The 12,764-nt window shown below is 39.5% G+C and overlaps 1 protein-coding gene across 1 annotated transcript; it reads right to left on the bottom strand.

Moving 5' to 3' along the window:
- Window positions 1-5,847: 5,847 nt before the first annotated feature.
- Window positions 5,848-9,283, bottom strand: LOC125488445 (esterase FE4-like). Its single transcript, XM_048627948.1, has 3 exons — window positions 8,691-9,283; window positions 7,104-8,353; window positions 5,848-6,121 (listed from the first exon to the last, which is right to left on the bottom strand). Exons 1-3 carry the CDS (start codon window positions 8,865-8,867, stop codon window positions 5,848-5,850), a joined length of 1,701 nt encoding a protein of 566 aa, XP_048483905.1. The 5' UTR covers window positions 8,868-9,283.
- Between the last annotated feature and the right edge of the window lie 3,481 nt (window positions 9,284-12,764).

Here is a 12,764-nt window from a genome sequence, read left to right as displayed (position 1 = left end):
CTTTGTGTGTTTCATTACTTTTGTATATTCAGGCGGTGGTCTACTCTGAATGGTTGAAAGAAAATGCCCCCCCCCCCCCTAATATTAATATAAGAAGTAGGTAGATTGTATTTTATGAATTTTCGAAAACTCGTATAGGTAAGTAACAAAAGTGGTTCAGAATTTTTGTCAGAGTCAAGCCTCTTCTGCTTACTACACCCTTTTTAATACCCTATAAATAGGTATACCGTGTAATAAATATTTAGGATAAATCGCGTAAAAACCCAGTAGCTACCATGCATTTCCGGTGCGCATTAGGGGAAGTCAACACGGCCGAGATAAGTCGCGGGTAATCGTCGAGAAGTGCGTAAGTAAATGTATCGTGAACTCGTTATAAATCCTTTATGCTCCGTTGACGGCGTTGCGCGTTGCCGTTGCCCCGCGCCGTTGCGTTGAAACTCCAGTTTTGGAGATTAGATGATAGGGGATGATCTTTACATATTATAATTACTTATGGGTGATGCTTAAGATTAGGTTACTACAGGAAGTAGTAACCTAAGAAGGTAAAAAGGAAGTAAGTATCTCTTGAAATTTGTCACATAATTTGAAATGACGAAATAGGAGTCCAGACCCATGTTGGGCGCTAGTATTGTTAAACAAGTTGAGTGATCCAATATTACCCTATAGAGATAAAAAAGTGGTGCCAGAGGCTTTCTTATATCCCATAATTCCCACGGTATTCTCTTCGGGGGGCGAAAATCATTCGTAGAGATGCCAGGACATTCTTTCGATAGATAAGAAAATATCTTATCCGTAACGCCGTCACAGTTCAGTATTAAATAAATTACCATATAAAGAGGAGAAACCAAAGTATCTAGGTAGATACATACCTAGGTACCTAAGCAAACTTTACATAAGCATATTCCTAATACCGCGGCAAGTTGCTTCAACTTACGGATTCTGGTCGCGAGCTCGTGCCATGATCAGTTCGTAACTTCTCAAATGGCTAAAACCTTTCCTAAAATTTACTTTCTTGTTCTTACTCCGCTTTGGGGCACAGCGGCAATAAGTACAGTGGTGGAATTATATGCATTATGATTAGATAACATTACCTATATTAACGAGAGTGTTAATGATAATGACAGTAAAAATATTCGTTGTATAGTGATTATAATAACTATCATCTTGTTTTGATACCTATGTATAGGTAGGTACTAACTTGATTATGTTCTAAATTCGTGCGAAAAGGGAGGCATCCCATCAGGGATTTATCTTATAGAAAGTGGTAAGTACCTATATAATTTATAAACTGTTCGTCAAATTCCTCATGCTAACCGATAAACGTTCTTGCGTAAGGAATCACCTAAGTTGACCTAAGTACCTATAGCAGACCAAGACTATTGGTGCTATTGGGCTAATATTGATGATTACAACAGCACACACTGGTCCAAAGTAAAAAAAAATGGGACATAACTAAATAACGCATCGAAGGTCAACGGATTAGGTTTAATTTTGCGGCAATAACCAAGAGTTTAGTTTCTATTGTCAGTGGCGCTGTGTCGGCGAGGTCTGTTTTGCCCCATTACTCCGCTCGCTCCATTGAGTCTGGGTTTAAGACAACATTACGATTTAAATTTAATAGCAAAGCCCACTGTTTGTATCTCTTCTGCCCCATCGTAGGAGGTGCGGGATCTACTCGGCTTACTTTTATAAGTCGCTGTAATTATTGCTGTTTTCTAGGTATAAGTCTTAGGTAGTGTTAGCTACGGTAGGTATACGTAGTGAAATTACTAATAAAACAATAATAAGTATTTATAAAACCTGAAACAGCTGTTTCATTGCTGCTGCTCAGTGTGTCGTCAGGTATGTATTATTGATCTGGCCACGGTAACGTCACTGATTAAATCTTACCTTGCTTATACCTACCCTAATAGACGCGTTAATTATGCTCTTCGAAATAAATGACCAAAAAGTTTAAGTATTAAAATCGTGTACAGTCCAACTACAGTTCTCCCATATTAATAATGCGCATGCAAATCTTCGCAAACTGTCGTATTCCCGGAAACACCCGAATCAGTGCCTTAAACAAAGCACTTGCATTTTGATCCTTGTTCGAAAGAAATAGTAGTCAATATCATGTGACACATAATCGAAAACAATTTGGGCGGTCGGTGGCTGTCACCGATCAGTCAAGGGTCTCAAGGTCAAGATCAATATTACTTTTGTGGAATTATAAAGAGCTGCAATTACACATCGTTCTTGTTATTTTTTTCAAATGTGAATTTAATTTCAACTTTAATTATTTTTGACGATGCCATATTATGAGGCACATTTAAGAATAAAATATGCGTCACATGATAGACTTCACTTTGCCAATAAAGCCACACCCAAAAGACCAAGTTTGTAATTGTAATATTATCGTGAATGATCAGCGCTGTAAATACTTTTGAACTGAGATTTTAATGTAAACATTTTTATTAATGTGAAATAATCAGTGCTGTAAATACTTTTGAACTGAGATTTCAATTTTTTTATATAAACCTGTGTTTGAAATCCATTTCTCCTTATAATATAAACCTTGTGTTATTCAAACCTTCTTTCATCCATCTTTACATCAGCTTCAGTAAGACACTTGAAAAGTACCAACTGTAACATTTTCGAAGTAAATTTTAATATTATGGAATATTATGAATTATCGAATCAAATTTCGTTACTGATAAATCAATTATCTCTTTTAGCACCAATTACATAATTCTACTAAAATTTCATGAAGAAAATGCACTTAACCACTCTAAATACATAATAGTTTTCTAACGCTCGGGAATACGACCGGTGCCGAACAATGACGAAGATTTCTATGTGCATTATCAATTTTGGGGAACTGTACTTACCTATAAAGTCATGAGTGTCATGACAATAGAGTGCGATTTTGCTAAGACTTTTTATCACTACCTATCAGTTATTTACTTACATTTGACATACATTTTAAAAATAAAATACGGTTTGGGTATGACTTTTTAACGTATTTGTCCTTTAATAAATATAATACATCGATTGATTACGGTCTGTAACAGTTAGTTAGAATCCACTTCCGTTTTCATGGCTTCATAGTTTTACTATAATAGTCCACTATAACTTATATCTACATAGATACCGAATAAGTTCTATTTGAATATCATTCGCTATGACAATAACAATCACGCACCACAAGCTGAAAACGACTCATTGAATAATTATGATAATTGTTAAAGAATTATTGCAGATTTAATGTGAAAGGGATTGCCCCCTCTCGTAACGGTGAATATAATGGCAAAATCAAACGATAATTTTAAATTTATGACGATAATTGATAAGTTGAACGGGTATAGCAATGAAGGGGGCTTTTATTAGAAATAAGATGAGTTATGAAAAGTTTTTTGTCGTGCTCGTATTTTATTAAAATAAAACCGCTGAAACTAATTTGATTGCACTTTTATCTAACAATAAGTCCTACAAGGAATAACAGGTAAAAGGTAGGTACTTACCTACATGTAACATACAAAACATCTTAGAAATATTTGCATAAAAAATAAAAAAGCAAGTTATGGTTAAGTAGGTATATTTAATTAGTTAAATCTTAAACTTACTTGATAATTAAAACTTTTCAAAATATAATTATTTAACTATTTTCTTAATTAGCTATATCTACATCGTTTAAGTAACTAAACAACCAAGGGTCTTAGATCTCCGGTATCTACAATAAACATGCCATATCTACAAGAATGAATTGTATTTAAGTACGTAGCCTAACCTGCACATATATTATGTTGTACTTTCTTATTTATGTAGGTACCATGGTAGGCACTTACCTATTAGAATAATTCTATACTTACCTACCTACTCTGTACTCTCCGCGGACTCTTTTGTAATTCAGTGGCACAGGGTATCCAGCGATACAGTGGGTTGAAGTTGAGGTTCAAATAATGAATAGTCCATTAAATGCCTGAAGGAATCTACCATTTTCCACCGGTCAAGGTTCAAACAGCCGCATAAATCAGTGCCTTCTATTCTATTATATTCTTTAATTGTTGTTAGTACCTGCACCTGGCTCTCTCGAGTGGAACCTTTGTGCATATCCCCAAGGTCTAAACTGCCTTCCTAAGCTTGGACCATTTCCCACCACGCTGGTCCACTGCGGCTTGGTGGGTTCACATATCTAGATGTGCTAGATGTAGATATGCAGGCTTTCTCACGATGTTTTCCTTCACCGTAAGAGCGATGGTTTACATTGTACTCAAGTTAAAGGAACTTATTGGTACATGCCAGCGCCGGGATTCGAACCCGCATCTCTGGCGTGAGAATCGGGCGCTTACCCGACTGAGCTACCACCGCGCAATCAGTGCCTTTCTAGTGTTCATATCTCACAAGCTGCAAGAGTTCACTGGCCCTCATCCCTGTATCTGCGGGTGTGTTGTGTCAGCAGCGGAGCTAGGGGCAGGCGGTCCGGCGGCAGTGGTCACGAGAAATTGAATGAAAACATTGAATATTTATTCTGAGAAGATGCCACTACTGCAGCGCCGCAAGCCTTGCCGCGGAGTTGGCGTGCGTGGATGCGGCATCTCTCGGTACTCGACACTTTATTATTATTATCATAATGGTGATGATGACGATGACGTACACGAACCTAAGGGAGAGGCCCCATTGGTTCAATGCGAATCGTCGTATTATAAGGCAGCGTCGACAATGCGTACGTGAAAAGTAATCCAATCCAATCATATTGACACGGTAAATCCTGGATCATAAACACAGTCCATATTATGATAGGGTCTCGTATGGATACGCCAAATGATATTGGATTAAGGCCCGATTTCACCATTGAAGAATAAGGCTATTCCGAGATATAAGTTGACGTATGAACTCTCGAGTAAATAAACAATTTACTCTCCGAATAGCCTTGTTCTTCAATGGTGAATTCATGCCTCATGCCTCACCACACCATCTTAATTCTTGCATACCCATCGTATCCACTTGATCGTGGCTCCCACATGGGATGATCCGCTGGATCTTCTTTTTAATATTTGATCTGCATATTTATAAATCCCAGCGGCTCCTCGCGGCTCTGGGCAGGGTTGCCAACTTTCAAATCGGATATTGGTTAACTTGATAACATTTCTTTTTGCAATAAATTTGTAACGCGGGCTTATTTAGGACACAGTTGTGGTAACTAGATTCTTCGTGCTACAGTCAGTGGAGTTACAGCTATACAGTGTTATATTAGTGAGTGGATTTTTATCATGAATGTACACGTCATACGGAGCAACTTTCAAAACTGAAGGAAACAGTAAATATCCAAGCAAGAATGTGTAACAAGTCATTCTGTATACCTAGGGTACCTATCTAAGGTAAGTACCTATAAACACTTACTATGAATGGCTGAAAGTAACTGTCAGCTATCGATAGATAGAGTTATTGAAACTAGCAGTTACCTACTGCATGGTAGACGTGCGTATAATTTACCTACCTATATGTTTTATTTTTATTTTTAATACTTTTCTCAGTGAAATTTCCCCCAGCACAGTTGGCTACACCGGGTTGTTTGTAGATTCATAGTTTATTTGATTTGTAGAGAACAACAATGTTGAGTAGTTTCGCATGAAACAACATCGTGTGGTCGCGGCCGCCGCTCCGAGCGTCTCAAGTGGGCTCCGGATGCTTCTATTACATTCCAGGGAAATATGTAAAGAATATCAGATTGTGATATACAGGTTCAATGCAAAACAGATTGCCACTCTACATTATTTGGTACCACACAATAAAATATGATAAGAGAAAGACTTCGAGTATAAGGACCTACAAATCAATTAAACTATGATGGTTAAAAGTAACTACCTACATATCATTTGCTTTGCTGCTGCTGACCTCTGTCACCAACTGGTCACATCCATCACCGCTCCCCTCTCCCCTCACACCGCCCCTTGCCTCACACGGCACGAACCCCGGCGCGCCATGCTCGCACAGCAGGCTCCCCCAGAACCCCCCCCGCAGCCGCCCCGGGTATGACGTCACGGAGAGCCGCCGCGCCAGCCGGAGGGACAAGCTGCTGTTGTGGGTACCAGGCGGCCAGGACACTGGGAGGAGGTGGGTCGGTGACGGCGTTGGGTTCCTGTGGGATAGATGTGCTGGTTAGGAGTTGTAGGGTGTTAAAAGTGTGATGAATACAATCAATTAGGCCTTCACCCAATAAAGGGGTTCCTGCAAGCTGCATGAATAGTATTAAGAAATGTTTTTTTTAAAATAAATTACGCATAAAAAGAAATTCAATTCAATACCATTAAATTTAATATATGTAATGTGAATGTATTCAAGTAAATTTTATAGAAAATTTATTTTAATTGATTTGTAAGTATAGAAAATTTATTGTAAGTGTATCTAAATTCATAATTAATTATAACTACTACTTTATGTGTGATAGATTGTTTGTCGGCATGCACGAAATAAAAGGCTTTTTTATTTTTATTTTATTTAAAAGTGTGATGATTATCTGCGAATTTCGCTACGTTATTTATTTCAGTGTAAATAAGTATGTTTGAAAGGTACCTATAAATTGCCAGTGATATAGCCTAGGAGATTCCTTTCGTTTTTGTGTAGGTACCAATGATACCTATGTTGTTTTAGAACGGTCGATACTAGATAGGTACACACACATTCGCATTCAATATGAGCATTCATTATAATAAGTCCATGTATAGAAAGTTATTTATTTAATCACAAAGAAATACGCTTTTTGAGTGACAAAAGGCATAAAACTGTATGGCGCAATCACAACTATTAGGCACTACTTATGTACCGTGATGTAACGGTGGCCAAAATATTGAAGATGGAATTGCATAGATCACGGAGCCTACTGTACGACATAATTATGTTCAAGAGTGTTGGAAAATACAAGAATTTGTGTCATGAACTTTACCACATTCTCCGTAGGCACTAATAAGCATGACATGCATTCTGTATGAATACTTAATTAAGTATGTACGACTTTATAATAAACTTGATTAAACCTAAGCTAATAGTAGTGATTAAATGAATTGAAAGTTCTTAGAGATAGTGCCTATACACATCATAGTAATAGTATCGTCAGTACTAACCCAGTCTTCATAAAATTAGTCAGCATGGTGGTGAGTTGGTCTATGAACAACTTATCTTCATTCGAGAGCAGCAGCGACAGGCCGGCCGGCTTGAACACGTAGAAGATGTCGTCGGAGTGGGACGCCCCCTTCATGCCCGTGCGAGATCCGAATATGGACTTGGCGAAGTTTCTTCCACCTTCATAGGAGAAGATATAGTTGTAGACCGGCTGCTCTGATACTTCCACCATCAGTTGCGAAAACGCGTGGATGTTGGAGTACGCGATCCAATCAGAATAGTAGTCCACCACCCCCTTGATCTGTTTTCTGGTGATCGGGTCCCGACCGAAGTAGTGACGACGCATCTTGTCTGAAATCATCTGCCTGTCTTTCTCGGAACACCAGCTGAACACCGACGGAAGCTTATCGATGAAATTGGAGTCGAAATCTTTAAACGTTCGCTCGTTGTGCAGCCCGTAGAATAGCATCCCTTCCACGTCAGCTGAACCGACTATCATTGGCACTTTGTTGAAGTTGCCAGACTTCAGGATCTCGTAAGGGGTTCCAGGAAAGAATGGATCTGAAGAGTTGGTCTCCACACACGGGGAGTACTTGAAGTACTTTGAATTGATCGATGTATCGCGAGTAGCCCGAAGCAAATCCCTTAGTGGAGCTTCAGTGAATACTCTTAAAACTTCTTCAGGTGTCCTCGCTGTCCGGAGTTTGTTGGCATCTTCCAACGCTGGCTCTAGCGGTTCAACATTAAAGGCCCAGGGCGCCAAGGGTGTCCCGCTGAGAAGGATAGCTTTATGGAACAGCCCCTTGCTAGAAGGTGACAAGAAGTGCATCGCAGCCGCGCTGGCTCCAGCGCTTTGACCACTAATGGTGACATTATCAGGATCACCACCAAACGCTGCTATATTCTTCCTTATCCACTTCAGCGCTGCCACTTGATCTTTCAACCCCAAATTCGCGACCCCGTCCACACAGAGGAATCCTAACGCCCCAACTCTGTAGTTTATAACCACAGCAACAGTTCCTTTAGTGACCAGAAATTCTGGGTCGTAATGAGCCTTCATGCCGTAGTAGTAGGCGCCGCCGTGTATGAAGACGAGCACGGGGAGGGGGCGGGGCGGGGTGGAGGGGGAGTACACGTCCAGGTGCAGGCACTGCTCGGAGCCGAGGGTCAGCAGGGAGATGCTCTGAGCGCACGCGGAGTAGCGCCGCACGGCGTTGAAGACGCCCTGCCATGGTGGCGGGTCTTGAGGGGGCTGCCGACAAGGTGACAATTATAAGAAGTGGCAGAGTCTACGGGGTGGCCCTGTACAAGGGCATACTGTCTTATAATTAATTGCTGGTAATGATATATGTCCTCCATCACCCTGTTTCGTTCGGGCCACGAATTACAGGGCTACCCTGTACCTATAAACGATACTCAATCACTTTATTCAATAACGTTTGAGCGATATAATTATTATGAAGAGGAGATTATTATGGCTGCATTCCTAGCAGTTCTGTTGTTTATTAATGCAACATTTTATAAAATATTAGTGCCTACTCTTTATCAAGATCATCATGTAAATAACAATGCGCAAAAAAACAGCATACCTGAAACCGCTTGCTAACAGCATACGGGATCCCGTAGAACCGGTTTTGTCCGGAGACACTGCGCAGCCCCCGCACCCGCCCCTGCGCCGTCCGCACCACCCCCGTGAACACCCCCAGCACATCACTAGCCACCACGCACAACACTAGCACTGCCGCCACGCGAGTTGCGCGACACATTTTCACAAACACATCCCTACAATTTTACTTTTTCATAGTTTTGTCATCCTGTTCCGATAACTACAATAATGCGGTGATCTCAGCTAGTTGGTACATCACACTGGCAGAGAAAGTCTGCTGGTAAAGTCTAGGAGCTGAGTATTGCATAGTGTTGCCTAAGAGGCGTAGAGAGATACCTACAAGTACATTACATACATATATGACAGAGGAGTACCTCCGTATTGGCTAATAGCTTTATAGCGACCACGTGCGAATGTTGTCTCTTGGATAAACGGCTGCTGATGCTTTTGTGCGTTTATCACGATGGTAAAAAATAATGTAGAGAATGGTACAGTATGGCTCGTAGATATTAGACCTCCGCTGATTTAAAGGATATTTAAAAAAATTACGGCTGAAATAACTGATCAGTTAGGTACTTATCAGAAACTATAGAAAGAATGATAGAGGTCTGGAATTTGTCTGTCTGCTTGCCAAGCATCTCGTTATGGTACGTTTACACGCTTGCCAAGCCTTCGCAAGCCCCAACAATCACAAGCGTGTAAAGAGGGCGTTTGGCTTGGCTTGCGTGAGTTTGTGGGCGCTTCCTTCCGATCCAGTCGAGTGTCGGTTTTTTGACGCAGATCAAAGGGCGTTTGCGGCAAGCGCTTGCGACGCATTTACACGTTGGTCCGCGTTCAGTGGGCATTGTGATCTCGCGGCGAGTACACGTTTCCGCTCTAGCCCGCACGCTTCCGTGTACGCAAGTGCGAATTAGCGAGTGGGCCGTTTTGGTGTCTCGTAGGGAGCCTACCTTCTGGTACTAGATTTATTTTGTGCTTGTACGGACAAAATAAAAAATGAGTAGCTGGTCAAATGCATTGCACATGCTTGCATTTTAAATAAAAGTACGATAAACCAAATGCAATAGCCGTCACAAGTTCGGTGTCCGCCATGCTTGGATCTATCTTGCAGACTGACGCGTTCCCAAGCGTGTAAACTCCTTTCAAATGCCAAACGAGATTTGTGGAGGCTTGGGGCTGTTTGCCGCTTGCGAAGGCTTGGCAAGCGTGTAAACGTACCATTAGATTCTCTGGAAAGTACTTAGACCTAAATTGAATTACGCGGGTGGAGGGGTCAGATATCTGCGGGGCATCTGGTACTAACTTTGGAAAGGCAAGTCACCTTTATCTGTGACTTATCTTTTTTACCGCACCGTCAGTATATGCATGTAAATACTAATGTTCTTGGATGTAGTAAACATTACGTTAGTTTACCCATAAAGTGTAAAATATGTTTCAGCATATTCAGATGAGCTCTAATGGTAGGTCCTGGAGTTCTACACGAATTAGACAACAATCTAAGCCGTTTACTGCATTTAATATATCAAAGCTGCTCTCGTCCGTATTCTTAATTTTAAAACGTTTTCAAAGCCATACAATTTCGATTATGAATAGAAAATAGGTGCATCAAAAGTAACAAAGTTCTAGGGGATGCATCAAGATTCTCGTTAGATAAGTAGGTACCTATTATATTCCTTGATCAAGATTAAGAAGTTTTACTATAAATGTTCTGAATTGTTTATTTACCTACCTTAATCCCCTCAAGATCACTATCAGGCATCACAGTACAATGTCCATTTGTGACATTGTACTGTGACATGCTCTTCTACCGAGGAGCGCCATGCAACTTTAAACAGTTAAATTATCCAGAATAGCGCGGTGGCTATTTGCATGGCGGGTGAGTTTATAACAATTAGCGACTTCTTCCCGCTTCAGATATATTTTTCTTTATTACGAGAAATAAAATGTTATGTACATTTGCCTTTGCTTAATAGCATTTTTAATGTAGGTATTAATTAAACTAGTATAGTGCCACAAACTTATCTGTTCCGGTGACAGCTCATGTAAATGTGTAATATTTCTTCATTCTATAAGATTTTCAGTTTGCCAGTAGTGGTAATTCGCTCTTGTGGTTTCAATAAACCCATCTAATCTATATCAATATATAATTCATTAGTAAATAATGAGATATGGATCAATTTAGTTCGCTCTCACCGGAACAGATAAGTTTGTGGCACTGTAAAAAGATTATACATATGTGTTTAGTTTTATAATTTATAACAGTTTACCCCGTAAATAGTTACTGTACGTTGGTCAAGTATTTACGGCACACTCTGTATTTAGACTTGGAGTATAGGCTGTTTGAGACGAAAACCTTTGCCATGACGCGAAGCGGGAAATAAAAGAAATGAAGAAAAGAAACAAAATTTAACAAAAGAAGAGAAGATCTGTTTTGGCGGCATCGCATCGGAAAATTATTGTAAAGATTGCGGAATAATCAAATAACATCAAGTGCGGTCAATAATGCATGCGGATGATATTAATTTGTGATTTGGACTATTGTTAGAATTGACAAAATGGATTTATGAACTTACAGTAGCGGTGCGGCGCGGGTAGGTACCTACTATATTATGATAAAGTTGAGCTATGAAAAGCGGACATTTGGGGTGAGTTTGGTTGGCAATATAACTTTTTACAAACAACTGTACCTACTTATACACTCACGTGCAAAGAAACAGTTCCATTTACAAAATGCAGACACCAAATAATGGCTCCAATTTTTTAAAACATTTTACTTAATGGAAAATTTTAACAAAATATTTACGTTTCTAGTTGGTAATATTCTGATGCTCCATTCCATGTACTAAAATATTGCAGAAGGCGTCATAAGTTAGTTATTTTCATTTAGGAGTAATTTGGTGATTTTCGCAATGGAACTTTTTCATTGCCCGGCAGTGTAGTTTTTTTTTCTACACATGGAGACAGCTTACCTAAGCATAAAAACAATGTGGATTACTTCCCTATTCTCTCGAAAAATTGAACTACTTACACTCATGATCTACCAAATGGCCAACTTGAAAAACGTTCCCCAAGAAACATAATTAATCTCATTTTTTTCTTTTATTCGATCTCCAATGCAAGATTTTTATTAGAGATCGCTAAGAAGACACATAACTAAGTACCTTTAGTGTAATATTAAATAAAACAGAAGTGGTCCGAATAGAGCAGAAACAAGATAGCTAGTGCAGTGATTGTTAACTTTATATCTGTCAGAAGATACCTACCACATGTACCTACCTAGGTATTATGTAGATTAATGTAATTGTGTTTAAAAAGTTTCAAGTTTTAATCTTTAGAGCAGGCTTAATCTTTTCAGAAGTTGCATAAAGATTCATTAGCAGCAGGTTCTGCCGAGGTTATGCTTTAACTTTATGGCGGGTTATAACTCGGGAGTATTGTGTGCAATGAATAATAATGTAGATAGCCGTCTCCAACAGAAATTATACAAGTTTTGAGGTTACAAGTTATTTTAAGAGCTCCGTTTTTGGAGTGGATAAGAGGGTACATACTATCTTCTGTTTTAACTCTGCGGGTAGCTAAAGAATAATACTTAAGTGGGTTAACATAATAGTTCCTTAGGACTCGCGTAAAGATATCATAGACGTTCGTATTTACATAGCCTTCGGCACTTTCCCAGATAAGTAAAGTATAATAAAATTATAATGAGCATTTAATTAAGATCAACATTTAATCAAATCTTTGTTGCCTGGCGCCCGAGTGGCTCTCAAACTTTAATTCCTCGCCCTTTTACTGTTAAAAAAACAATAAAAAGGTAGAATCCCGTGCAACCCGCCGCCGCCGCCCTCAATTAAGAGTCCCCGCGCAGATATTTCAGATATTTCGCCTAAACAAACAGGCCAGCCGTCCTGTTATGGATCGCCCTATTTGCTTTTCATTACCGGAAAGAAGCTTTATTGGAACAGAATTGGCAAATAATTAATTTATTAATTTAAAATAAGTACGTCGTAAGCCCGTAAGGGACAGTTTAAGAGGTTTTCTGTTTGTTGAAAGTTGAAAC

The sequence above is a fragment of the Plutella xylostella genome, chromosome 19 (genome assembly GCF_932276165.1).
Source record: "Plutella xylostella chromosome 19, ilPluXylo3.1, whole genome shotgun sequence".
NCBI lineage: Eukaryota > Metazoa > Arthropoda > Insecta > Lepidoptera > Plutellidae > Plutella > Plutella xylostella.
The sequence above is the reverse complement of the archived record's forward strand: the minus strand, read 5'-3'. Positions and strand labels throughout refer to the sequence as shown.

What these genes read in the sequence shown, in the direction of transcription:
- LOC125488445 (XM_048627948.1), bottom strand. Translation starts at nt 8,867, where the DNA reads ATGTGTCGCGCAACTCGCGTGGCGGCAGTGCTAGTGTTGTGCGTGGTG. An exon ending in CTGTTAGCAAGCGGTTTCAG is followed by an intron (nt 8,354 to 8,690) that starts GTATGCTGTTTT and finishes CCTTGTCGGCAG; the next exon opens with CCCCCTCAAGACCCGCCACC. An exon ending in ACTAATTTTATGAAGACTGG is followed by an intron (nt 6,122 to 7,103) that starts GTTAGTACTGAC and finishes TCTATCCCACAG; the next exon opens with GAACCCAACGCCGTCACCGA.